We start from the raw sequence: 25,602 nt of genomic DNA on the forward strand, positions 1-25,602 counted from the left end.
TACAATTCATATAGCCTTGCCATTTTAAAATTATGGAAATTGTAACAAGTTTCAGTTTTTACAGTACTTTTGATTTTGTGGGATTAAGAATGTCCAGTTGTTAATCTGCACAATTCAAATTTGCATAATTTCAAATTAGATTAAGAAAATGTAGGGGCCTGGTTCGAACCTCCAGTTCCCACCTGCAAGGGAACAGCTTTGTGAGTGATGAAGCTGTGTTGCAGGTATCTCTCTGCCTCTCTTCTGCTCTTTCTCCCCCTTCCCTCTCAATTTCTGACAGTCTCTATGTAAAAAATAAAGATAGTAAAAAAGATGAAAAGAAAGAAAGAAAAGAGAATGTAAAGCAGGAGCAATGTGGTGGTCCACATCGTACTAAGCACAAGGTATGTGCAAGAATATGGGTTACAGCCCCTAGATCCCCGCCTGCGGGGGGACACTTCACAAGGGCTGAAGCAGGTCTGCAGGTGTCTATCTTTTCCCTTATCTCCTCCCCCTCCTCTCTCAATTTCTTTCTACTCTGTCCAATAAAAATGGGGGGAAAAAATGGCCAACAGGAGCAGTGGATTCGTAATGCTGCTAAGCCCCAGTGATTAGCCTGGAAGCAAAAGGTAGAGAGAGATTGATACCATCTATCATGCACAGATAAGAAATGGTAACAATGAAAAAGAAAAAAGAAATGGTAATAATGAATATTATTACCATTATAATGGTATTCCCAGTGGGGGAGAAGTGATAGGAGGAAAAGGACAAGAGGGCTCTGAACTCAAGCTCCATCAGGTCCCAGAGAGAAAGGACGAAAAGGAGAGAGATATTTGGATGCAGTAATAGAGGAAGAGAGGTTTGGACCTGGAAGAAAAAGGGGACAGACATGTACAAATGTAGAGAGTTGTAGAGATGACAGTTAACCCATATCTGCAAACTTGGGAGAACCGAGGTGATTTGCAACAGAGGGACTGGGATTCAGAACTCTGGTTGTGGGAAAGGTGTGGAATTATAACCCTGCTGACATGTAATTTTGTAATTCAATATTGAATCACTAATAAAAAATAAAATAAAATAAATTGTAACCATGTGCCAACAACTGTCCTTGTAAACCATTATTTCCCCTTCAATAAAATGACAGGGGGAAAGATTCTTTTATGATGCTAATAATACAGATTAGCCTTTACCACACCTTGGCCCTTTCCCAAACAAAAGTCAAAAGGCAGCTCTGTGGGAAAATCATATATATGAACATGGGTGGAGGTAGATTAATGGTTACACAGACTCTTATGCCTGAGAATCCCAGGTTCAATCCCCTCAAACCACCATATGCCAGAGCTAAGCAGTGCTCTAGTAAAACAAAACAAATATATATATGAACATCATGAAAATATCTCAACTTGAATAATGTCTCTCAGAACAGATATGAAGGAAAAAAGTCTTGAGATTAAATAAACTACAGAAATTTAATCAGAATGGCAAAACTGCCCTCTAGTGACGGAATATTATAATACATTCTGAAAATAAAGATCATACTAAAATCTATACTAACACAAAAGCTGAACATTATGGCTTCCAAAGTTTACAACCATCCCATTTTTCTCTCTCTTTTTTTTTAAGATTTTATTTCTTTATTTATTAATGAGAAAGATAGGAGGCGAGACACAGAACCAGACAGCAGTTTGTGCTGCCAGGATTGAACTCAGGACCTCCAATGCTTTATCCACTATGCCATCTCCTGGACCACCCATTTTTAAATTTTTCTCACTATTTAGCCTTTTAAAAACAAGAAATAAAGCAGGAAGGATGCACAAGTAAACAAATACAGTCGTCCCTTGCTACCTCGCACTTTGACTTCTGCAGCTTCACTCGTTTTTTTCAGATATATTCATTAAAAAGTTGATCGAGACGGTGAAAATGATACAACTCGAGCTCAGTTGTTTGAGTCAATTATTTAACCCTGTATTACAATTAAAATGACTGTACATATGACTGTAGGCCTATGTACTCGAGCACCCCACCCCAAATCCTTCAACACGGGTGCAGCCTCTGGACCACTCCTTGAGTGTGTGTGAAACTGGGCGTGGGGAAACCAAGCCAGTCAGAGCAGGTTTCTCTCATACGTGCTTCTACATCACTACACATTGGAAGCATCTTTGCTCTTGTAAGTGTTTGCAATTTCTGAGAACCTTTATCTAAGCCCCACAATGGCTCCTAAATGTGCTGCTGCTTCTTCTACACCTTCTGACGAAGAAACTAACTGCCAGAAGAAGATGCTTACCATCCAGGAGAAGGTGAAACTCTTGGATATGATCATAGATGGCAGGAAAAATCTCAGAGGTTGCCTGCCATTACGACTTGAATGAGTGTACTGTTCACTCTATCCATAAAAATGAAAAGAATATCCGTGCACCAGCTACTGTCTCTTTCAACAAGGAAGCAAAGCTAAAGGGGTGGGATTTCATGTCTAGAGGGCTCTAATAATGTTAAAAACCATGTTAAGTGCACGTGGCACAGAGCACAAGGACCCACGTAAGGATCCTGGTTCGAGCCCCCGGCTCCCCACCTGCAGGGGAGTCATTTCATAAGCGGTGAAGCAGGTCTGCAGTTGTCTCTCTTTCTCTCCCCCCCACCTCCCCCTCCTCTCTCCATTTCTCTCTGTCCTATCCAACAACAACGACAACGATAAAAACTACAATAATAAAACAAGGGCAACAAAAGAGAGTAAAATAAATAAATATAAAAAGATATTAAAATCTACATAAAAAACCCATGTTTAGAAGGTTATAAACAGATTTTCTATAACTACGAAAATATTTGATTTATAAATAAAGAATGCTACTTCGTGGAAATTCACTTACCGCGGTAGTCTGGAACAGATTAGCTGCAATAAACAATGGACGACTGTACAGAACTATTAGATTGTAATAAATGCTATGAAAGAAAGAAGGAGGATATTGTGGCAAGAATAATGAGTCCAGGGTACTGAAAGAATCCTATTTTGGACCAGGTGGTTGGGTAAAGACCCAATAAGAAAGTAAACAGGTTAACTGAGACAAGACAGATGAAAAGCAACACAGATTTTTCTGGCTAGGTAAAGAGGGAAGTGTCTAAGGCAAAAGGAAATGTACAAAGTCTCAAAGGTAGAAATCTGGGGTGAGTTCAGCTCTTGAAAAAAAAATAATAATAATGATTGGAAAGTGGCAAAGTGGGTAAAGAATTGGGTTCTGGGAGTCAGGCGGTGGCGCAGCGGCTTAAGTGCACATGGAACAAAGTGCAAGAACCAGCTTAAGGATCCCGGTTCAAGCCCTCAGCTCCCCACATTCAGGGGGTCACTTCACGGGTGGTGAAGCAGGTCTGCAGGTGTCTGTCTTTCTCTCCCCCTTTCTGTCTCCCCCTCTTCTCTCTGTCCTACCCAATAACAAGGACATCAATAACAACAATAATAATAAACACAACAATGATAAAACAACAAGGATGACAAAAGGGAAAGAAAAGAGCCTCCAGGAGCAGTGGATTCGTGGTATAGGCACCAAGCCCCAGCAATAACCCTGGAGGCAAAAAGAAAAAAAATGGGCTTTAAGTCACAAGGTCCTGAATTCATCCCTGGCAGCATATGTACCAAAGGGATGTCTGGTTCGTTCTCTCTCTCCCGATCTTCTTTATCAAATAATAAATAAAATCTTTAAAAATTCCAGGGTGTCCACAGTGAAAGAAAAATCATGAAAATGGGAGTAAGGAAGAAGGGCAGATGAGGCACATAACCTTTTATGTTAGTGTCAAGAGTACACACTTGTCCTCAGTGAAATGGCAGGCTACTCATGGATTGTAAGTCAGAGGACAGTTCTGACTTGCATTATGACCATTATGACGAGCCTCCTCAGTTTCTAGACTCAAGATATAAGCAGGTCAGTGCAGCTGCAGGTGTAACAAAAACTGCAGCTCAAGTACCAGGACAGAGATAGCAGGAGAGCCCAAGCTTGGAGACACAAATGACAGTTGCTAAAGGACTAGAGGGAGAGCTGAGGGAGAAGGAAGAATAAAAGATGCTCTACAGGTTCAGCCTTGAACAGCTCAGCAATGCTCACTTCTGATAGAGAGAGAGGGTGTGTTTCAGTGGAAGGAAAAAAATTAAAAGCTGCTCAAATATGCTGACTTTTTTAAATGCCTCTAAGATTTCCAAAAAAAAAGATTTGTAAAGCAGAAAGCTGGATCTGTAAATTCAGGGTATGCAAATTTAAGACTTTTGGACAGGGATGGTTTTTTTTTCCTCTTTTGCCTCCAGGGTTATCACTGGGGCTCAGTGCCTGCACTATGAATCCACTGCTCCTAGAGGCCATTTTTTCCATTTTGTTGTTGTTGGCTAGGACTGAGAGAGAAGGGGAAGACAGAGGAGGAGAGAAAGACAGACACCTGCAGACCTGCTTCACTGCTTATGAAGTGACTCCCCTGCAGAGGGGGGTCAAACTAGGATCTTTGCACTGGTCCTTAAACTAGGATCCTTGTGCTGGTCCTTGCTTCACACATGTACTTAACCTGGTGCACTAGTGTGCCCAGCCCCAGGGAAGAAAGTATTTAAAGTTAAGAAAGAAATGAGATCTCCCAGGGGAAAATTAAAGAAACTACTGAGGCAGCGTGTCATTTGCATAGCTTTCATCGGTGAGGAGGACAGATAACAAGGGCAATATTTAAAGGGCCTTCTTCATTTGACTTTAGAAATTAAAGCAGTTGTTGCCCTCATAATATTGGTGTAATACCTCAGTTTATATCAATAGAAATAATGTTTCTATAGGCTGGAGATATGGACTGACGTGCCAATGTCCATGTTCAGTGGAGAAACAGAAGCCAGACCTTCCACCTTCTGCACCCCATAAAGAATTTTGGTCCAGACCCCCACAGATGGATAGAGAACCTTCCAAAGGAGGGGATGGGATATGGAACTCTGGTGGTGGGAATTGTACCCCTCTTATCCTACAGTCTTGTTAATAATTATTAAATCACTAATTAAAAAAAAAAGTTTCTGATTTTATCTCATTTCTTTTTTTTCCCACTGATCCATCTTTTTTTTTCCCCCTCCAGGGTTATCACTGGGGCTTGGTATCCGCACTATGAATCTACTGCTCCTGGAAGCCCTTTTTTCCATTCTATTGAACAGGACAGAGAGAAATTGAGAGAGGAGGGGGAAATAGAGAAGGGGAGAGAAAGATAGTCACCTACAGACCTATTTCACTGATTGTGAGGCGCTCCCCACCCCCCACAGGTTGGGGACCTGGGGGTCCTTGCGCTTTATGCTATGTGCGCTTACCCTGCTGCACCACTCTCAGACCCGCTTTGATCTCATTTCTTTCATCTTCACTCTAGAAGGTAATTTTTTTTTTTCCTGCTAGGGTTTTGCTGGGGTTTTATGCTTGCATGGCACCGATCTTTGTGGGATATTTTTTTAAAAACAAGTGAGAGATGGAGAAGGAGAAACACCACCACAGCCCTGCTCTGAGCCCTGCTCTGTCAATGTCTCCACTGAGGTGAGTTAATGCCTCAGTCATGGAAGTCCTTTGCATGGTGAAAAATACCCCAAATTTGGATCATATGAACTATATTTCATTACCTAGTTTTTCTGGCAGTTCACACAGAAAAGAAATCTCATAGTAAAAAAATTACTTAAAGGAAAAAGCAGAGAGGCTTAGTAGTTAAATTTAGTCTCTGTCTTTCACTTGCTACATGTATGACCCAAGGAAAATGAACTTATCTGAGCCTTGGTTTCTTCATCTATACAAACAAAATCTATCTCATAAAGAGTTTATAATAATAACATATGCTGGGATGTCGTGAGCCTAACCCAGTAACTGTCAAGAACAATCTAAGACTTAGAGAGTATTACTGAGTGTCAATTTTGGCCAAAGTCTACTCTGTGAGGTGATCTGAATGGGGATAGTTGCCCAAGAACTTACAATACAATGAGGGATAGAAATACTCTAATATGGGGAGTCGGGTAGCACAGTGGGTTAAGCGCAGGTGGCGCAAAGCACAAGGACCGGCATAAGGATCCCGGTTCGAACCCCGGCTCCCCACCTGCAGGGGAGTCGCTTCACAGGCGGTGAAGCAGGTCTGCAGGTGTCTATCTTTCTCTCCCCCTCTCTGTCTTCCCCTCCTCTCTCCGTTTCTCTCTGTCCTATCCAACAATGATGATAACAACAATAATAACTACAACAATAAAACAACAAGGGCAACAAAAGGGAATAAATAAATAAAATAAAATATTTTTTTAAAAAAAGAAATACTCTAATATGAAAGTTTATGATGAACACTGGTTTAGAGAGGTATATTTAATATGGGAAAATGGAGAAGAGAAATAATTCTGAACTACAAAGGTTCTCCCAATGTGAACTATGCCTTCCTTGCAAGAACCATGTAATCCTTAGACCTTATTCCAGAACAATGTTCTTCAAACTGGAGCATTGAGTCAGAATCCCATGGAGGGCTTGTTAAAACAAACATGTGCCAAGGTAGGAGAAATAGCATAATGACTATACAAACAGTCTCTCATGCCTGAGGCTCTGAAGTCCTAGATTCAGTCCCTAAAACACCATAAACCAGAGCTGAACAGTGCTCTGGTAAACAAACAAGTATGTGCCCTATCCCACACTTTCTTATTCAGTGGCACTGGGGTATAACCAGAGAATCTACATTTCTCAAGTGATATCAGCACTAACAACCAAGGAAATCCTCTTTGAGAGTCACCATTCTACACAGAAATAATGCTTGAGAAAAACTGACAAGTGGCTAAAGCAAGGTGTCCCAGAGCTGGAAAACAGCAATTTCTGCAACACAAGCTTTTTGTGAGTTGTTAAATTTTGTCAGGAGCCTAAAAAATAAAAACTTTCTAAAAATGTTTCTCTATTAAAATGACCTTTTCTAGAAGAGTGAGCTAAAGTAAAACTATTTAACTCTGTGATATGGCATTTACCTATTTATTTTTTTAAAGCAAGCTTTATGTTTCTTGTTTTTTTAATATTTTATCTTTATTTGTTTATTGAATAGAGACAGCCAGAAATCGAGAGAGAAGGGGGAGATAGAGGGAGAGAGACAGAGAGAGACACCTGCAGCCCTACTTCATCAGTTGTGAAGCTTTCCCCCTGCAGGTGGGGACCGGGGGCTCAAACCTGGGTCTTTGCTGTAATATGTGTGCTCAACCAGGTGCGCCACTGCCTGGCGACTGGCATTTATTTGGGGTTTTTTCTGCCTCCAGGGTTATTGCTGGGGTTCAGTAGTGCCTGCACTACGAATCTACTGCTCCTGGAGAACATTTTTTCCCTTTTTGTTTATCGGTGGTGTTGTTGGGACTATGTAAACCTGATAGAGCTTAGGGAGAACCACCCCCGTCCTTGGATGGAGGTCTGAGAAGATAACCTCTTGGTAAGTCTCTCTCAACAGAGGTGAGCATAAGGGGGGAAACTCAGACTTGGTTCTTTCCTTCTTGACTCTCAGGCCCACAGATACCCCAGTACTTCCCTCCATTAACTGCAGGCCACATGGCCGCAGATTCACTTATTCAAAGTCACCTTCTGAACACAGAAGAACACACCTTATCACACACTTCATCACACACCTCAGACCCCAGACAAGAGAAATTCCATACTATACGGCTTTTTGATATCCATCTTCTCTCTGTCTCACCCTACGGGTTTAACCCCTGTGCTTCTCTCAAATACCTTTGGATAATTAAGTTGCTTGCGTCATGGAGAGTAACTGTCTTGTATCTCATCAATTCCTGTCATACCATCCCCCTACCTTAGGGGCATACCAACCATTAAGAAACCTGTAATTTCTGACATATTTCAACAATAATTCCCTTCATTGCTTTTCTATTTAACTCATGTCCACTTTGCTAATAAACGGATTCTAGGCACGCTAAGAGTCCCCTGGTGTCTTTTACTTCGTGTCACCCATCATGAGCGAGAAAGAAACCAGTCCATTACCTTTCCCCTGGAGACCACCCCGAACCAGAGAGAGAGATACCGTAAGTTGTTATTATTATTGTTGTTGTCATTGTTGTTAGAAAGCACAGAGAAATCCAGAGAGATGAGTAGAGAAAGATAGACACCTGCAGATCTGCTTCACCGCCTGTGAAGAGACTTCTCTGCAGGTCGAATCAGGATCCTTCTGCTAGTCCTTTTGCTTTGTGCCACATGCGCTTAACCGGCTGCACTACCACCCAGCCCACCATTTATTTGTTTTTATTGAGGAAATGTTGCTGTCTGGGGTTGGGCAGTTGTGCACCAGGTTAAGCACACAAGCTCAAGCACCGGCACAGAGTCCCAGTTGGAGCCCCGGCTCCCCACCTGCAGCGGGGACACTTCGCAGGCGGTGAAGCAGGTCTACAGGTGTCTTTCTCTCCCCCTCTCTATCTGCCCCTCCTTTCTCGATTCCTCTCTGTCCTATCCAATAAAATGAAGAAAAAAAAAAAAGGCCACCAGGAGCAGTGGACTCATAGTGAGGACATCAAGCTCCAACAATAATCCTGGAGGCAAAAAAAAAAAAAAAAAAAGGAAACGTAGTTGTCTCAGGGGAGTAACTTCACACCCCACCCCCGAATAAGAACTAGTACAGCTTACTAGACATCAAAGTAGAGATGTTGCAAGTGTTATCTCTGGCCTACTACCTTTTTTTTTAAGTATTTATTTATTCCCTTTTGTTGCCCTTGTTTTATTGTTGTAGTTATTATTGTTGTTATTGACGTAGTTGTTGTTGGATAGGACAGAGAGAAATAGAGAGAGGAGGGAAAGACAGAGAGGGGGAGAGAAAGACAGACACCTACAGACCTGCTTCACCACCTGTGAAGTGACTCCCCTGCAGGTGGGGAGGAGCCGGGGGCTTGAACCAGGATCCTTACACCATTTCTTGCACTTTGCACCACCTGACTTAACCCGCTTTGCTATGGCCCGACTCCTGGCCTACTACCTTTTAACTTTACTCAATTCTCCTGCTTTGCATGGCATAGGTAATCATAGAGGTAATAAGGCACCAGATTTAGGAGCAGACAGTTAGTTAAAGGTACAAAAAACAGAAATACAGTATCACTTTTATCCTTTATAAATAAGAATGCATTAACACCTCCTGAATTATAATATCTTATTTAGCATGCTATGTAGGTTGAAATCCTTAAAAAAAAAAATTCAAAAGCTAATACAATAGTTTCGCTTTCAAAATATGAAGAATCTCCCATACTCACCAAAACCATCGATGTCCAGATTATTTTCTACCACAACATCTAGCAGGGAGTCACCAACTTTTCCTTTGGCTGTTAGTGTTTCACCATCACGGTTTACAAAGTGGACTGTTATTTTATCTTCTGAGCTGGAAAAGGAAGCAACTCTTTATTATTTTTAGTAACTCCCAAAGGAGTTAAAGGTCCTTTAAAACCACCGTTTTAAGAACTTATAGGGGGTCGGGCGGTGGCGCAGTGGGTTAAGCGCATGTGGCGCAAAGCGCAAGGACGGGCGTAAGGATCCCGGTTCGAGCCCCCGGCTCCCCACCTGCAGGGGAGTCGCTTCACAGGCGGTGAAGCAGGTCTGCAGGTGTCTATCTTTCTCTCCCCCACTCTGTCTTTCCCTCCTCTCTCCATTTCTCTCTGTCCTCCAACAACAAATAGTGTCAACAAGGGCAATAATAATAACCACAATGAGGCTACAACAACAAGGGCAACAAAAGGGGAAAAAAATGGCCTCCAGGAGCGGTGGATTCATGGTGCAGGCACCAAGCCCAGCAATAACCCTGGAGGAAAAAAAAAAAAAAAGAACTTATAAAGTCAAATAAATAGTATTGTGCATGTGCAAGTAAGTTCCTTTGAAGTATTTTCTTCCCAAAGTTTATTTGGGAAGAAGTCACCACAAATCTAAAGCACATCTCTTCACCTACCAGGAGGGAAAGTACCACCTCAGAAACAAAGCAACTGCGACACTATCAAGGCCACCAGAAGTGTGTGTCTCTCCTGTGGTCATGGTCAGCGTTCATAGTCTTGTGGAAAAAAAATATAAAACAATTACTCATGATGATACAAGAGAGAACATGCACAGTGACTATGAGAATGCCGTAAGGGCTGAACCAGGGTTACTGAGATCTTTTTAAAAAGCAATGATAACAACAACAACAAAAAAAATAACTAGAAAATATTAATTTAAAAAAAAACACAATGTTAAGGGGCTCATTGTTGTGCAAATGTCTGAGAGGCAGCAGTCTGATGGTGCTCTAAGTATCTGACAGTGTCATTTTCATCCACAGTGTGTACTCACAAATCAAATAAGCTAGAGAAGGTATTTGTCTGCTTGTTCGAAACTGGAAAGGCAAAATTCCTCCTTACATCTTTCATTATGGGATACTATATTATCTGTCGGCTAGCTGATTTAAATTTCCTTTCCTTCTCACAAACATCATACCAAAATTCAGGGGAAGAAGTCATAGTATTGGGGTGGGGATAGACAACAGCAAAATAGTTATGTAAAGAGACTCTCAAATCCCAGGTTCAATCACCCGCACCACCATAAGCCAGAGCTGAGAAGTGCTCTAGTGAAAAAAAAAAAAAAGGAAAAGTGAAATTATAATAGCAACTAGATGTTTATTTTCTTTCCATCATTGGCCATTTTTCCCTTTTGTACTTCAGTTTAAAACAAGTCATTGTAAGCTTTACTAGATGGTAAGTTTTTACTAGACAGGTAGTAATAAAAACTCAAAGAAAATTTTAAGATAAGAACAACCTAGAATTAAATAATTTCAAAGCTACAATATCTTGTGAAATATCAGCTCCAATTATCTCACAAAGTAATCAAAAACCCTATCAGATGATATCTCAACACTGAAAAGGGAGGAATTTATAAATTAAGAATTATCAAAAGTGGGCAAGGGAAACAGCATGTTTATGCAAAAGACTTTCATGCCTGAGGCTCTGAGATCCCAGGTTCAATCCCCGGCATCACCATAAACCAGAGTTGAGCAGTGTTCTGGTGTCAGTTTCTCTTTGCATCTTTTTTTTTTTTTGCCTCCAGGGTTATCCCTGGGGCTCCGTGCCAGCCCTTGGAATCCACTGCTCCTGGAGGCTTTTTCCCATTTTTTTATCCATCTTGTTATTGTTGCTACTGATGTTGTTGTTGGGTAGGACAGAGAGATCTCGAGAGAGGAGGGGAAGACAGAAAGGGTAAGAGAGATAAGACACCTGCAGAGCTGCTTCACGGCTCTGAAGCGATCCCCCTGCAGGTGGGGAGCTGGGGGCTTGAGCCAGGACCCTTACACCGGTCGGTGTGCTTCGTACCACATGCGCTTACCCTGCTGCACTATCACGAGGCCCCCCCTCATCTTTTTTTTTTAATTATATTTCTTTATTTACTGGATACAGACAGCCAGAAATCAAGAGGGAAGGGGGTGATAAAGAGGGAGAGAGACAGAGAGACACCTGCAATACTGCTTTACCACTCACAAATCTTTACCCCTGTATCGGGGGCATAGGGGCTCAAACCCAGGTCGTTGTGCACTGTAACATGTGCGCTCAACCAGCTGCACCACCACCTGGCCACCCAAGCCATGTTTTCACCATGTTTCAGCCTTTTGTAAACCCATTAATACAAATAAAATTCAAGCTTACACGCAAAATTTTGATGAAACTATTTGTGATTATGATATTAGGCTTCAAATTTGTTATAAAGAAAATTCAGATTGGAGGCCAGATGGCAGCACACCAGTCTAGGTGCAAGGATAGGGATCAAGCCCCCACTCCCCACCTGCAGCGGGGACAAGTGGTGAAGCAGGCCTGCAGTTATCTGCCCTCCCTCTTCCCCTCTCCTTTCAGTTTCTCTCTGTCCTATTGAATGAAATGGGGAAAAGGAAAAAATGAGAATGGCTGCCAGGAACTATGGCACTGAGCCTCAGTGATAACCCTAGAGGCAAAAAAAAAAAAAAGAAAGAAAAAAGAAAGCTTAGATTTATCCTCCCTTTGATGCTATATCAGTAAGAGTGACCTTCAGTTCCATACTTATTAATGAACTAAGTTAAGACAGTTCTCTAAGTAAAGAGAAACAGAATAGAATGGGAGTCACTGTTTATTCCAGACTTAAATCGGCTTAGCAAATCAGCTAGTACTTTAGAAGAGTTGCTTAAACAAAATACTGCAAAACAAAAACCTCAGAAATAGGCTGGGGGTATGGATCAACCTGCCAATGTTCATGTCCAGCAGAGAAGCCAGAATTCCTTCCTTCTGCACGCTCAAAAAGTAATTTGCTCCATACTCTGAGGGGGAAAATGATAGCGGAAGATGACTAGGGGGCTCTGACCCCAATTCCACTGACCCAAAAGGTTTGTCACCGGCCATCCTTGTTGTTATACCACCAATGAAAGGAAAGAGAATTTGGAAAATACCAAAGAAAGCCAGACACTGTTTCAGTTATCTGAGAGAAAAGAGGAAAAAGGAAAGACACTCACCAATAATAATAGGTGTACATATATAACTTAGAAAGGAAATGAAGGCAGGACTGTAGAAAAAAAGGTCAAGGGAGTTGGGAGTTAACGCAGCGGGTTAAGTGCACGTGGTGCAAAGTGCAAGGACCAGCACAAGGATCCCCACCAGTAGGTGAGTCGCTTCACAGGCAGAGAAGCAGGTCTGCAGGTGTCTATCTTTCTCTCCCCCTCTCTGTCTTCCCCTCCTCTCTCCATTTCTCTCTGTACTAACAACAAACTACATCAATAACAACGATAATAACTACAAACTACAACAATTAAAAACAAGGACAACAAAAGGGAAAATAAATATAAAAAAATTTTAAAAAAGAAATGGTCAAAAAATATAGATATACAGATGATGATATAGATATATGATAGCTAGAGATATATAGTAAGCAGATTGTTGTAACATTAGAAGAACTATTGTAGTTTCTGTTGGAGGGGGATGAGGACACAGAAGTCCGGTAGTGGGAATGGTAAGGAACTATACCCATATTATCTTATAATTTTGTAAAACACTATTAAATCACTAACAAAAAAAATCTTATCTTCAGCTGCTCCAACTCAAAGTACCTACACAGAAGCAAAAATCTAGTTTTTGTTTTTGCCAAGGAGAAAGACTGCTACAAAGTGAAGAAACATTTATGGTGAGAGAGGTGGTTCGGAGGTAAAGCTCCCACTTTGGTTCAATCCCCAGCAAACAGAAGCAAAGTAGAGAACTCCATGGATGGTGGACCTGTGCTTCACTCACTCACAGCTCGTGCTTCCTCTCTCCACCCCCCTCTCTCTTAAAAACTGGGCCAGGAGACTGGGTTAGAGAGAAGTACAGTGTATATGCTCTACAGGATCACATTAAAAGAAAAAGAAAAAATTTTCCAAACCTTCAAAAGTCTTAACTCCAAATGATGAGGTTTCTAGAAAATACAATTTCCCCTGCCTTCCCTCTTAGTCAACTGGGAGAAATAATTCTACAGGTGGGCAAACAATTGCTGTCCTTATTTACACTAGAGTCGTATTTTGTTATGCTTAACCTTAAAACTGTAAAATAGCACTTGTGTAAGAGTTTTACAGCTAGAATTTCCTTGAAGAGAGAGTATACAATATAAGAATCAGAAGATGACAATCCTAGTCCTGGTCCTGACATGTATTTGTGGAGTAGAGGGAAATCAAAGCCAACGAAGTGAAGGGGAAATAAGGACCAAACAACCTGGTTTACCTCCTCCGTAATCTCCCCTATAATTCACACAACACAGACAATTACGGATCTGCTACATAACTGGATTAAGATGAAACATGAGTAAATTCAACACCCTGTTCTCAGGAAATTCATCAAGAAAGTAAATCTGACACTGCATGGGAGTGGCTGTCCAGGTTCACTTCCCTGGGGATAGCAGATGCTCTTGTCTGTCTCTTCCCCTCTCAAAATACATCAATCCAGGGCAGAGGGTAGATAGCATAATGGTTATGCAAACAGACTCTCATGCCTGAAGCTCCAAAGCCTCAGGTTCAATCCCCTGCACCAGTATAAGCCAGAGCTGAACAGTGCTCTGGTTAAAAAATTAAATATATATGAGGGAGGGAGTGAGGGCAGTGCAAATCCAAGTCACTCAGGGTAGCAAGGGTCAGAGGGCAGTGCAGTGAGCTGCATTATATAAGGCTCCACCCAGCTGCTGTACTCTGAAACTCAGTCTTCTTTATGAGATCTACGGGAGTTGTGTCTTGAAGAACAAATATGCCCAAGAACATAGAACTTTTAACACATTCTGGGGAACTTGTTTACCCACTTTTTTTCTTCTTCTTCTTCTTCTTCAATACTTAACAGAAATCACTTCAGAGTGCAGGACTTAAGACCTATTTATTCCTCGCTGTTTGCTAGACAGGGACTACCTGTATGTACTATGTCATCTCACATTTTCTGTGAGGCCTACATTATTGTTATTACCTTCCTTTCCGAGTGGGGATACTGATTTTATAGAGATTTAGAAAGTTAGAAAGTTAACCAAGGCAAGGCAGACACAGGGAAAAGCCAAAGTCTAGCTGAAAAAAACATAAAAAAAAACCCTGCCTGGCCACCCTAAGAGGAGGGTTTTAAGCCCTGCAGGAGAGCATGTAGGGAAGCAAAAATTCACAAGTGGGCAGGATTCAAAAAGGCCAAAACCCCCGAGACACACACACACACACACACACACACACACACACACACACCAAACTGAGGTCTACGAAGCTGTCACACAGCCGGGGAGAAGCTGGCTGAGCCCAAGTGAAGGTCACTGCAGGTTGCAAACACCACGAGGTCAGAGTGAGTCAAAAACCACACGGAGCCACCCGCAGGCAGCAAAGCGCAGGGCGCGCTCTCTCTCCTGGAGGAGCCAGAAAAAAGGACTGGAGGTTCCGGATCCCCGTTTCAGCCAGGGACGTATGGCTGAGGAACAACAGCTTCTCCACATGGGCGAAGGGAGGTCGAGACCGCACAGACAGGGTGGCAAGCAGCGCCCGCCGGCAGAATGAAGCGGCTGGTCCGGCGCGGGTACCCGGCACGCAGGGCAGCCCCCCACCCGCCCGCGCCGCCGGGCGGCCCGCGCCTCACCTGCTCCGCGCCCGCGCCGACAAGCTCAGCGTCCGGGTTGTTTTTGTGCCGCCGCCGCCGCCCAGGCCCGGCCCCGCGTTCCCCGCAGGTCCCCGGATCCCCGCGAGGCCGGTGGCCCCCGCGCGAGGCCCGCCGAGCAGCTGCCACCCCCGGGCCGCGCCACTCCGAGCGGCGGAAGCGGCGCGCAGGAGCCGAGCGCCCCCCGCGGCGGCCATGGCCCGCGCTCGCTAACTACCCGACGCGACGCAGCCGCGAGACTCTGCGGGTGTGGGCGGACCTGCGCCGGCTCGCGACTCCCGGGGGCCGCGGCGGGGCGCGCGTGGGCCTGAGGTCGCGGGGCCTGTTCCGAGCGCCTTCCCGGGCGGCCTATAAAGAAAGCCCGGGGCGCCGGGGGAGCGGACCCGCCCAGGCCGCGCCTCTCGGGGGCGGGGCCGAGCGCTTGGTCCCACCTCTGGGGCTTTTTCTCCAGATCCAAGTTTCCAAAGGTCTCCATGCGGGGACTATAGCTTATCAGGACGCCTCGATAACTGATGAAAACATAGTGATAGCATTCAACTCGACCGCTTTTCATATGTCCCGCGCTACCCTGCTCCTGCCCAGTTTAAAAAATAATAATAAATAAGTTTGGGGCGAAGAGATCAGCTTAGTTCAACTTAGGGTCCAAAAGGACCTTGTTAAATAAGGACAGTAGAAAATGTTAGACCTTTCAGAACACTGCTAGGCATGATACATAGAGGGCTACTGATTATGATCTTGAAAGTGAAAAACAATCACAATAGGGGGCGGGTGGTGGCACACACTTGTTACCATGTGAAAGGACCTGGGTTCAAGTCCCCATCTCCACCTTGGGGAGGGGGGAGGAGGAAGCTTCATGAGCTTGAAGCAGTGTCTCTCTCCCTAGCTCTACCTCCCCCTCTTAATTTCTATCTGTCTCTATAACAAAATGAAGTGAGTGACTTTTCTAGGGTGCAGGAGATGCTAGAAAAAGGAGGTGGGGTCTCACAACTATCCGGAGGCTTGGCACCACTGGGGAGGGTAAGTAATAATCCCAGGATTGTATTATAGTAGTCCTTAATTGGCAAGGAAATGCCCACTAAGAACAGGATGTCCGGCACGGGTAGGTAGCACCATGGTTATACAAAACAGATTTTTATACCTGAGGCTCCACAGTCCCAGGTTCAGTGCCCTCACCACCATAAACCAGAGCTGAGCAGTGGTCTGGAAAACAAAGCAAAACAAACAAAAACCATGATGTCCACGAGGTTTCATCGGAAACTTTTGATGAAATAGTATATTTTCTCAGGATTTAGAAAAATCGCAAAGATTCTAAAATGCACTTTGTTATGTTTGAGATGTGATGGAAATAGCTTGGCTTTTTGAGGTAAGACTGCAGTGTTTCAAATCCAAGGTCTACTGCTAGTGAGATCCAAGACCTTGAATAAATGTGCTGTCATAGAGAATATAACCCTTACATACAGATAAAAACACTACAAGGAATAGGATGTTTCACTTCTCAGGGTCAAGTTGAGGGTTGAACACACATGCTTAGGGTATAGTGCGTCACTATGAGGTATCTCTCTTCCTGGGCCTTGCTCACTAAGGCCACTGTCAAAAGGTCACTGGCAAGAGGGCATTGTAATTACGCTAAATGTGATAAAAAGAGACTTGAAAAAAAAGCACAGTGAAAAGATATAGTCCTGAGTAAAGACTTTCTGCAAGGTGAATATGTTGCACTTGACAACAGATAGCAGCCATTCAGCTCCCATAGTGCCTCAATCTTCTGAAAAAGGCCTTCAAAACTGAAAGGGACCTTAGTGAGTAATACAGAAGAAGGGTTAATTTTTTTTATATGAAAACAATATATCTTGGGCAGGGGTAGACAGCATAATGATTATACAAAGAGACTTTCCTGCCTGAGGCTCCTAAATCCCAGTTTCAATCCCCCACACCACCATGAGCCAGAGCTGAACAGTGCTCTAGTAAAATAAATAAATAAAAGAACAACACACCTCCAATGTCAGATGAATTAACTGTAGGAAAAGAAATGCCCCCCCCAAAAGAAAAAAAAACAGATATAAGGGCCAGTATGTGACTCACCCTATAGAGAGCACACACATTAACATGGGCAAACACCCAAGTTTGAGGCAACCCCCCCCCCCAATCCCACAAACCCCATGACTACATGAGTACTGGGTGGGGGTGGGAGATTACCAGTAATGAACCAGTGTTGTCAGTCTCTCTCTCTCTCTCTCCCCACCTCAATCCCTCTCTCTCTCTCTCTCTCTCTCTCTCTCTCTCTCTATATATATATATATATATATATATATACATATCCCAAAAAAGAAAAAAAAAACCTACAAGAGAAGTGGAGTCTTGGAGACACCTAGCCACCTGTGCTGGAGACTTTTTTTAATTTATTTTTTTAATTGCAGATGTTTCCCTCCTCAAGACAATCTTGGGCTACAACTTGCTTATACCACTTAGGGCCTACTGCTTTGTAGGACAGTTGTGTTTGCACGTCTGTTTTTATTGCCACCCGGATTTTATTATTATTAATATAATAATGATCGACAAGATCATAGGATAAGAGGGGTACAATTCAACACAATTCCTACCATCAGAATTTGCAAATCCTCCCCTCTAATGGAAGGTTTCCTATTTTTTTATCCCTCTGGGAGTATGGACCCAGGGTCATTATGGTGTGCAGAAGGCAGAAGGTCTGGCTTCTGTAACTGCTTCTCCACCGGACATGGATGTTGGCAGGTCAATCCATACCCCCAGCCTGTTTCTCTTTCCATAATAGGGTGGGGCTCTGGAGAGGTAGGGTTCAAGGACACATTGGTTTTTGTAGATTCAAAATTCAAATCTAGGCTTTTCTGGTCCCAGATTCAAAGCATAAGTACAAGTAATTATGATTATAATGTTTTATTATGAATTTACATATATTTTCATATAATTGTTAGGCTATGTATTATGTATCACTGATTATAGCTAAACATTACATGTTTCAACTTTATACTCAATAATGGATACTTAAATTATACATGATCCATATAATTTAGGGCTAAGACTAGAAATTATTATCTAAAATTTATAGAATTTAGAAGAGGGGGCAGGTGGTGGCACACCTGGTTAAGTGCTCTTATTACAGAGTCAAGGACCCAGATTCAAGCCCCTGTTCCCTGTTTCACCTGCAGGTGAAAGTTTCACGAGTGGTAAAGCAACACTGCAGATGTCTATCTTTTCCTTCTCTCCTTTCAATTTATTTGTATCTATCCAAGAGTAAAAAAATAAATAAATGTTTGTAGTCCAGGAGGGGGCACAGTGGATAAAGTGTTAGACTTTTGAGCATGAGGTCCTGACTTCAATCCCTGACAGCACATGTATCAGAGTGATGTCTGGTTCTCTCTCACTCTCTCTCTCAATCTTTCCCCCTTTCTCTTTGTCTTTCTATCTGGAAAACTAAAATCATCCCAGAGCAATGAAACTTGAGATAACAAAATGAATAAACACACAAGCATTCTGATGTGATTGTTATTTTCTTTTTCAGATTTATTTACTTACAGGAACTAAGAGCAACACTCTGACTCATGTAGTATCCAGGATCAAACTGAGAACCTCAGTATGAAGATCCTGAACTTTATCAACTTTTACCAGATGAGCTATTTCCTCAGTCTATTCCTTTTTTTAAAGACTTATTTATTTTTATTTTTAATACGTCTCTTTCTTCTTTATCTCATTTAATTCATCTATTACTGGATAGAGACAGAGAAGAGTTGAGAGGGAAGAGGGAGATAGAGAGGAAGAGAGACAGAGACACCTGAAGCTCTACTTCACTCATAAAGCTTTCCCCTTGCAAGTGGGACCAGGGGCTTGACTATAACTATATTATGTGCACTTAACCAGGTGCACCATTGCCTGGCCCCAAGATTTAATTTTTTTTTTTAATTTTTTTTTCTTTTCCTCCTCCAGGGTTATTGCTGGGCTCGGTGCCTGCACCATGAATCCACCGCTCCTGGAGGCCATTTTTTTCCCCCTTTTGTTGCCCTTGTTGTAGCTTGTTGTAGTTATTATTATTGCCCTTGTTGACGCAATTCGTTGTTGGATAGGACAGAGAGAAATGGAGAGAGGAGGGGAAGACAGAGAGGGGGAGAGAAAGATAGACACCTGCAGACCTGCTTCACCGCCTGTGAAGCGACTCCCCTGCAGGTGGGGAGCCGGGGGCTCGAACCGGGATCCTTACGCCGGTCCCTGCGCTTTGCGCCACATGCGCTTAACCCACTGCGCCACGGCCCGACCCCCGATTTATTTATTTTTATAAGAAAGAGAGACAATAACTAGAGTGCTGCTCAAGTCTGGTATATGCGTGCCAGGGATCAAATGTGGGAATTCAGTCATGTATGTTCTGTACTGTACTACTGAGCTTTCTCCCTCCTCCACTTAAGTTTCTTTCTTGATAAAAATTCTTGAATAACATCTCACCCCTAGAAGAATAAAGGAAAGAATTCAGCAGGGCACCCAACACTTCCAAAACTCTACTGCCCATAGGTACTGTCTCATGTCTTTGTCCTCTGCAGGTCATATGCTCTTCTGCTAGCTCATAGGCAGCCTCCAGAACATAGTTCATTTCTCTTTTTTAATTACCTTTATTTATTTATTGGATAGAGACAGCCAGAAATCAAGAGGGGAGGAGGTGTGTGTGTGTGTGTGTGTGTGAGAGAGAGAGAGAGAGAGAGAGAGAGAGAGAGAGAGAGAGATGTACCTGTAGCACTGCTTCACCACTAGCAAAGCTTTCCCCCTGCAGGTGGGGACTGGAGGCTTGAACCGGGCCTTTGTGCACTGTAACAAGTGCACCCAACTAGGTGCACCAACACCCAGCCCCCACAATTTATTTCTTACAGGAAATTATTCTTTGCCATATAGAACCTTTGTGAATTGGGAGTTGGGCTGTAGCGCAGCGGGTTAAGCGCAGGTGGCGCAAAGCACAAAGACCGGCATAAGGATCCCGGTTCGAACCCCAGCTCCCCACCTGCAGGGGAGTCGCTTCACAGGCGGTGAAGTAGGTCTGCAGGTGTCTATCTTTCTCTCCTCCTCTCTGTCTTCCCCTCCTCTCTCCATTTCTCTCTGTCCTATCCAACAACGACAACAACAATAATAACTACAACAATAAAACAACAAGGGCAACAAAAGGGAATAAACAAATAAAATAAATATTTAAAGAAAAAAAAAGAACCTTTGTGAATTGTGCATACTCTTTATCCCTTCGTCACAATTTTCAGTCAAATTGTTATATGCAATGATTGGATATGCAAATAGGCAATCATTATCTGCAATTGGATTGAATGATTTGCTGGGTTTAAGGACCTATTTATTCTTTTAAAACAATTTAAAAAGATTATTTATGTATTTATTTATCATTGGTGGGAGTTTGGGAAGGGGTGGGGGAGAAGATCGTGAACCAGAACACCACTCTGGCACATTTGATGTGGAAAATCAAATTTGAGGAGCCCAGTGGTAGTGTACCTGGTTAAGCACACGTGGTGTGAAGCACAAGGACCAGAGTAAGGATCAGGTTCCAGCCCGAGGTTCCCGTCTGCAGTGGGGTCTCTTCACAAGCGGTGTGAAGCAGGTCTGCAGGTGTCTTTCTCTCCCCCTCTCTGTCTTCCCCTCCTCTCTCCATTTCTCTCTGTCCTGGAGGCAAAAAGAAAAAGAAAAGAAAATTTGAGGCCTCTTGCTTGAGAGTCCAATATCTTATCCACTGTACTGCCACTTCCTGGGACAGCGAGGTCCATTGGGGGTGGAGGCAAGGGGTGTCATACATGGTGAGTGCACATATTACCACGTACAAGGACCCAGCTACCTACCCCTGGTGTCCACCTGCAAGGGAAAAACTTCATGAGTGATGAAGCAGTGCGGCAGGTGTGTGTCTCCTTCTCCTTTCCTCTATCTCCCCCTTCCTTCTCACTTTCTCTTTGTCTATATCCAATAAATAATAAATGAATAAAATATTTTTAAGTATTTTATTTTATTGTCTCCAGGGTTATCGCTGGGGCTTAGTGCCTGCACTACAAATCCACTGCTCATGGCTGCCATTTTTTCATTGTTATTGTTATTGTTGTGACAGCAGTAGTTGTTGTGGATAGGATAGAGAGATACTGAGAGAGTTGGAGGGACAGAGAAGGGGAGAGAAAGACTCCTACAAACCTGTTTCACTGCTTGCAAAGCGACTCTCCGGAAGGTGGGGAGCAGAGGCTCGAACTGGGATCTTAGAGCCGGTCCTTGCTCTTCTCACTATATGCACTTAACACAGTGCGCTACCACCCAGCCCCTAAAAGATTACTTTTTGAATACTTATATTGGGGCCAGATGATGGTGCACCTGGTTGAGTGCCTAATGCTTAAGGACCCAGGTTCGAGCCCCTAGTCCGCACCTACAGGGGGAAAGCTTTGCAAGTGGTGAAAGCAGAGCTGTAGGTGTCTCTCTTTCTATCTCCCCCTACCCTCTCGATTTCTGCCTGTTTCTAGCGAATAAATAAAGATAATTATTTTTTAATTAATATATAAAAATAAAAGATAAATATTTATTTTTTTATTCTAATGGTTAGAGACAGAGAAATTGAGAGAAAGGGGGGAAATACCTGCAGCACTACTTCATTGCTCCTGAAGCTTTCTCCCTGCAGGTGGGGACTCAAGGTTCAAGCCAGGTCCTTGCACATGGTAACGTGCACAAACAAGATTACTTTTTAATTGATATCATGTCTCTCAAATCTCTTTTTAATATTTATTTATTCCCTTTGATTGTCCTGTTGTTTTTTATTGTTGTTATTGATGTCGTCATTGTTAGATAGGACAGAAAGAAATGGAGAGAGGAGGGGAAGACAGAGAGGGGAGAGAAAGATAGACACCTGCAGACCTGCTTCACCGCCTGTGAAGCGACTCTCCTACAGGTGGGGAGCCGGGGGCTCGAACCGGGATCCTTACGCCAGTCCTTGCGCTTTGAGCCACTTGCGCTATCGCCCAACTCCCTAAAAATGATTTTTTCCCCCCTCCAGGGTTATTGCTGGGCTCGGTGCCTGCACCATGAATCCACCGCTCCTGGAGGCCATTTTTTCCCCCTTTTGTTGCCCTTGTAGCTTCGTTGTGGTTATTATTATTGCCCTTGTTGACGCAATTCGTTGTTGGATAGGAAGAGAGAAATGGAGAGAGGAGGGGAAGACAGAGAAGGGGAGAGAAAGATAGACACCTGCAGACCTGCTTCACCGCCTGTGAAGCGACTCCCCTGCAGGTGGGGAGGCTGGGGCTCGAACTGGGATCCTTACGCTGGTCCTTGCGCTTTGCGCCACATGCGCTTAATCCACTGAGCCACCGCACGACCCCCCCTAAAAATGAACTTTTAAAAAATCTAAGAGAAAGGGAAACTCAAAGTAGAATCTGACTGAGTTTAGAGTATTGCACCAAAGTAAAAATCTCTGGATAGTGATGGGTGGAGGGTGAGGGTAGATTTTTAGCTTCACTGTATATGTGTGTATGTGTGTATGTGTGTGTGGGGGGGGGACACAGACCTTTGGTGGTGGGGATCGTGTTAATATACACTCCTATTAACTTATTAGTCTTACAAATCACTATTTTAATTTAAAAAACTAGCATATCACAACTGTACTGCTTTTTATACTTCCTGTATTCTTAATTTTTTAAAGTATTTCTATCTATTTATTTATTGGATAGAGACAGCCAGAAATCAAGAGGGGGAGATACAGAGGGAGAGAAACAGAGAAACACCTGCAGACCTTCTTTACCACTTGCAAAGCTATCCCCCTGCAGGTGGGTACCAGGGACTCAAACCCATGTCCTTGCACATTGTATCATGTACGCTCAACCAGGTGCACCACAACCCAGCCTTACTTCCTGTATTCTTTCCTGCAGCTCTCTCTCTCTCTCTCCTCATCTCTCAATTTCTCTCTATCCTATCGAATAAAGTGGGGGAAAAAAGCTGCCAGGAGAAGTGGATTCGTAGTGCTGGCACTTAGCTCCCTAAAGGCAAAAATTTTTTTTAAGTGAGGACAGGGGGGAAGAGAAAGAGGAAGCAGACTGATCACAGCACCAAAGCTTCCTTCAATGTTACAGGGTCGGGCTTGAACCTGGGTTGTTGAAAATGGCAAAAGAGCACACTAACCAGGTGAGTTATTTCACTGCCCTGAGTGCTTACTTTGTGACAAGAACACTGTTGTTTATTTTCAGAGGCTCCAGCTGGCTGGGCGAGCTTCACGGGCGGGTAACAGAGATGACCAGAGACACACGGCTAGGCAGGGAAGCTGTATTTCTTTATTCAGGAACAACGATTCATAAACTAACCCAAACTAATCACCAAACAGAACTCTCCTGCCTCCTTCCCCCACAGCGGCGCCAAGAACTCTCCAACTCTGTCACTCTGGAACTCTGTCAGGGTTCCTTCCTGGGGCGGGGACAAGTGGGCCCGCCAAACTAGCAGGACTAAACCACAATCAACTAGAGATGGGGGGGAAGGGTACCAAACCACTATGAAAAATACCAACAGAACACTTCTACATACTTTATACATTTTGATTTGTGAATCTTTATTTATTTCAGTTTATTTCAATATCAAATTCAAATTCTTTTCTTTTTCTTAATTCTTATTAGTGATTTATAAGGTTGTAAGATAATAGGAGTACAGTTCCATAAAGTTCCCACCATCAGAGTTTTGTGTCCTATCCCCTCCACTGGAAATTTTCCTATTGTTTACCCCTCTAGGAGTATTGACCAAAATTCTTTTGGGGTGTGGAAGGTGGGATTTTCAGCTTCTATAATTGCTTCTCTGCTGGGCATGGGCATTGGCAAGTCAATCCATACCCCTAGCCTATTTTTATCTTTCCCTAGTTGGGTAGGGCTCTGGAGAGGTGAGGTTCCAGGAAGCATTGGTGAGGTTTGATTTGTAAATCTTTACAAAAGCCTTTTAAAATGGGTGTCAGCACCATCATCATGTTACTGATGAATAAACTAAGATACAGTTTGTATTTAAATGAAACTTGGCCTCCCATCTTGGACCAGCCTGCTTCAAACTCTTTAACATGTATTTCTTTTATTTACTTAATATCAGAATACTGCTTACCTCTGACTTATAATGGTGCTGGAGACTTAACCTGGGCCCCCAGAACCTCCAGCATGATAGTCTGTTACTTAAATTGCCATCCATACTAGCTTTCCGAGTGTATTTCTTGTTGTTTTTTTTCAGATGAACAGAGAAAGACAGAGAAGGAGAGAAATAAGGAGAAAGAGGAGAGACAGCACAGCGATGCTCCACTACTCCTGAAACTGCCCTTTTGCATGAATTTCTCTTGTGGCGAGAGGCTTAAACCTAGATCTTCACATATGGCTGTGTGGTCTCCACTGTTGATTTATCTCCTGCCTACCCCCAGAGTATATTTCTTTTACTTTACTGACCTTTACTTTCATTTTAGTAAATATTTCTTGTTTTTCCCACTAAATTAAAATAAAACAAATGAGGCTTGAGGTGCTACCAAAAAATATACTGGTTGGCCTTGGGGTGTTTGCTTTTTATAACATAAAAGAGCAGATACACTACATACAATTAATTTCATAATGCCAAATAATTGTTTATTGTTTTTAATAATTTATTATTTGTTTATACAGTTATTGGATAGGGCCTAGAGGAATTAAGAGGGAAGTGGGATAGAGAGGGGGAAAATGAGAGACATCTGCAGCACTGCTTCCTGCAGGTGGGGACTGGGGGCTTGAACCTAGGTCCTTGTGTATCATTATGTGTGATTTCAACCAGGTGCACCATCACCCAGTCCCATACAAAAGAACTAATTCATGCTTTAGAGTTGAAAGGAAAAATCAGACTTGAGAATGGAATCTACACACTTCCATTTCTTTGACTCTGGTGGGGGCAGGGGAGTAGGGTGATGCTCCTTCTAAGTGTCTGTGTGTGAGGGAGTTTGACTCGGTGACAAAAGGAATTTCTGTTTTTCATCTTGTTTCTGCCACTTTTATTCTATAGTATATGTTAAAGACATTATATGTGTATTATTTTTCCTTTGGACAAATTTTATTAATATGCAGCTAATACTTTGAATATGCTAGTCATACTAGAACCCAAGAAGGAAGAAAAATTCAGATAGCACTGCGGTGCCATAGCCCAGGGATGCACCCTTTTAGCTTTCTCAATACAGATTTGACTAGAGAGCAATTGTCCTTGAATTTAGTTGATATAAAGCCTTGGATTAAAAAAAAAAGAAAGAAAGAAGAAGAAAAAAAAGGAAGCCAGGTGGTGCCACACCAGATTAAGCACACATAGTAAGCATAAAGTATAAGGACCCACTCAAGAATCCTGGTTCCAGCCCCTGACTACCCACCTTCAGGGAGGTCTCTTCACAATCACTAAAGCAGGTCTGCAGGTGTCTTTTTCTCACCCTGTCTGTTTTCCCTTCCCCTCTCAATTCCTCTCTGTCCTATCCAAAAAAAAAAAAAAAAAATGGCCACAAGAGAAGTGGATTTTTAGTGCAGGCACCA

At 43.0% G+C, this 25,602-nt stretch overlaps 1 protein-coding gene across 2 annotated transcripts in view; it reads right to left on the bottom strand.

Annotated features, from left to right (window-relative positions):
* FDX1 (ferredoxin 1) overlaps window positions 1-15,414 on the bottom strand; it is a 30,666-nt gene extending 15,252 nt beyond the window's left edge. Inside the window, exons 1-2 of one of the 2 annotated variants that reach the window (XM_007538944.3) lie at window positions 15,053-15,410; window positions 9,212-9,336 (exon numbers count right to left, since the gene is read on the bottom strand). In XM_007538944.3, coding sequence (XP_007539006.1) covers window positions 9,212-9,336; window positions 15,053-15,267 — 340 coding nt within the window. In that variant the 5' untranslated portion in view covers window positions 15,268-15,410. Of the gene's footprint in view, window positions 1-9,211; window positions 9,337-15,052 lie in introns of both variants that reach the window. The other variant, XM_060180108.1, reaches the window with a different exon arrangement.
* Window positions 15,415-25,602: the final 10,188 nt, after the last annotated feature.

Source organism: Erinaceus europaeus, chromosome 20 (assembly GCF_950295315.1).
Source record: "Erinaceus europaeus chromosome 20, mEriEur2.1, whole genome shotgun sequence".
NCBI classification, from domain to species: domain Eukaryota; kingdom Metazoa; phylum Chordata; class Mammalia; order Eulipotyphla; family Erinaceidae; genus Erinaceus; species Erinaceus europaeus.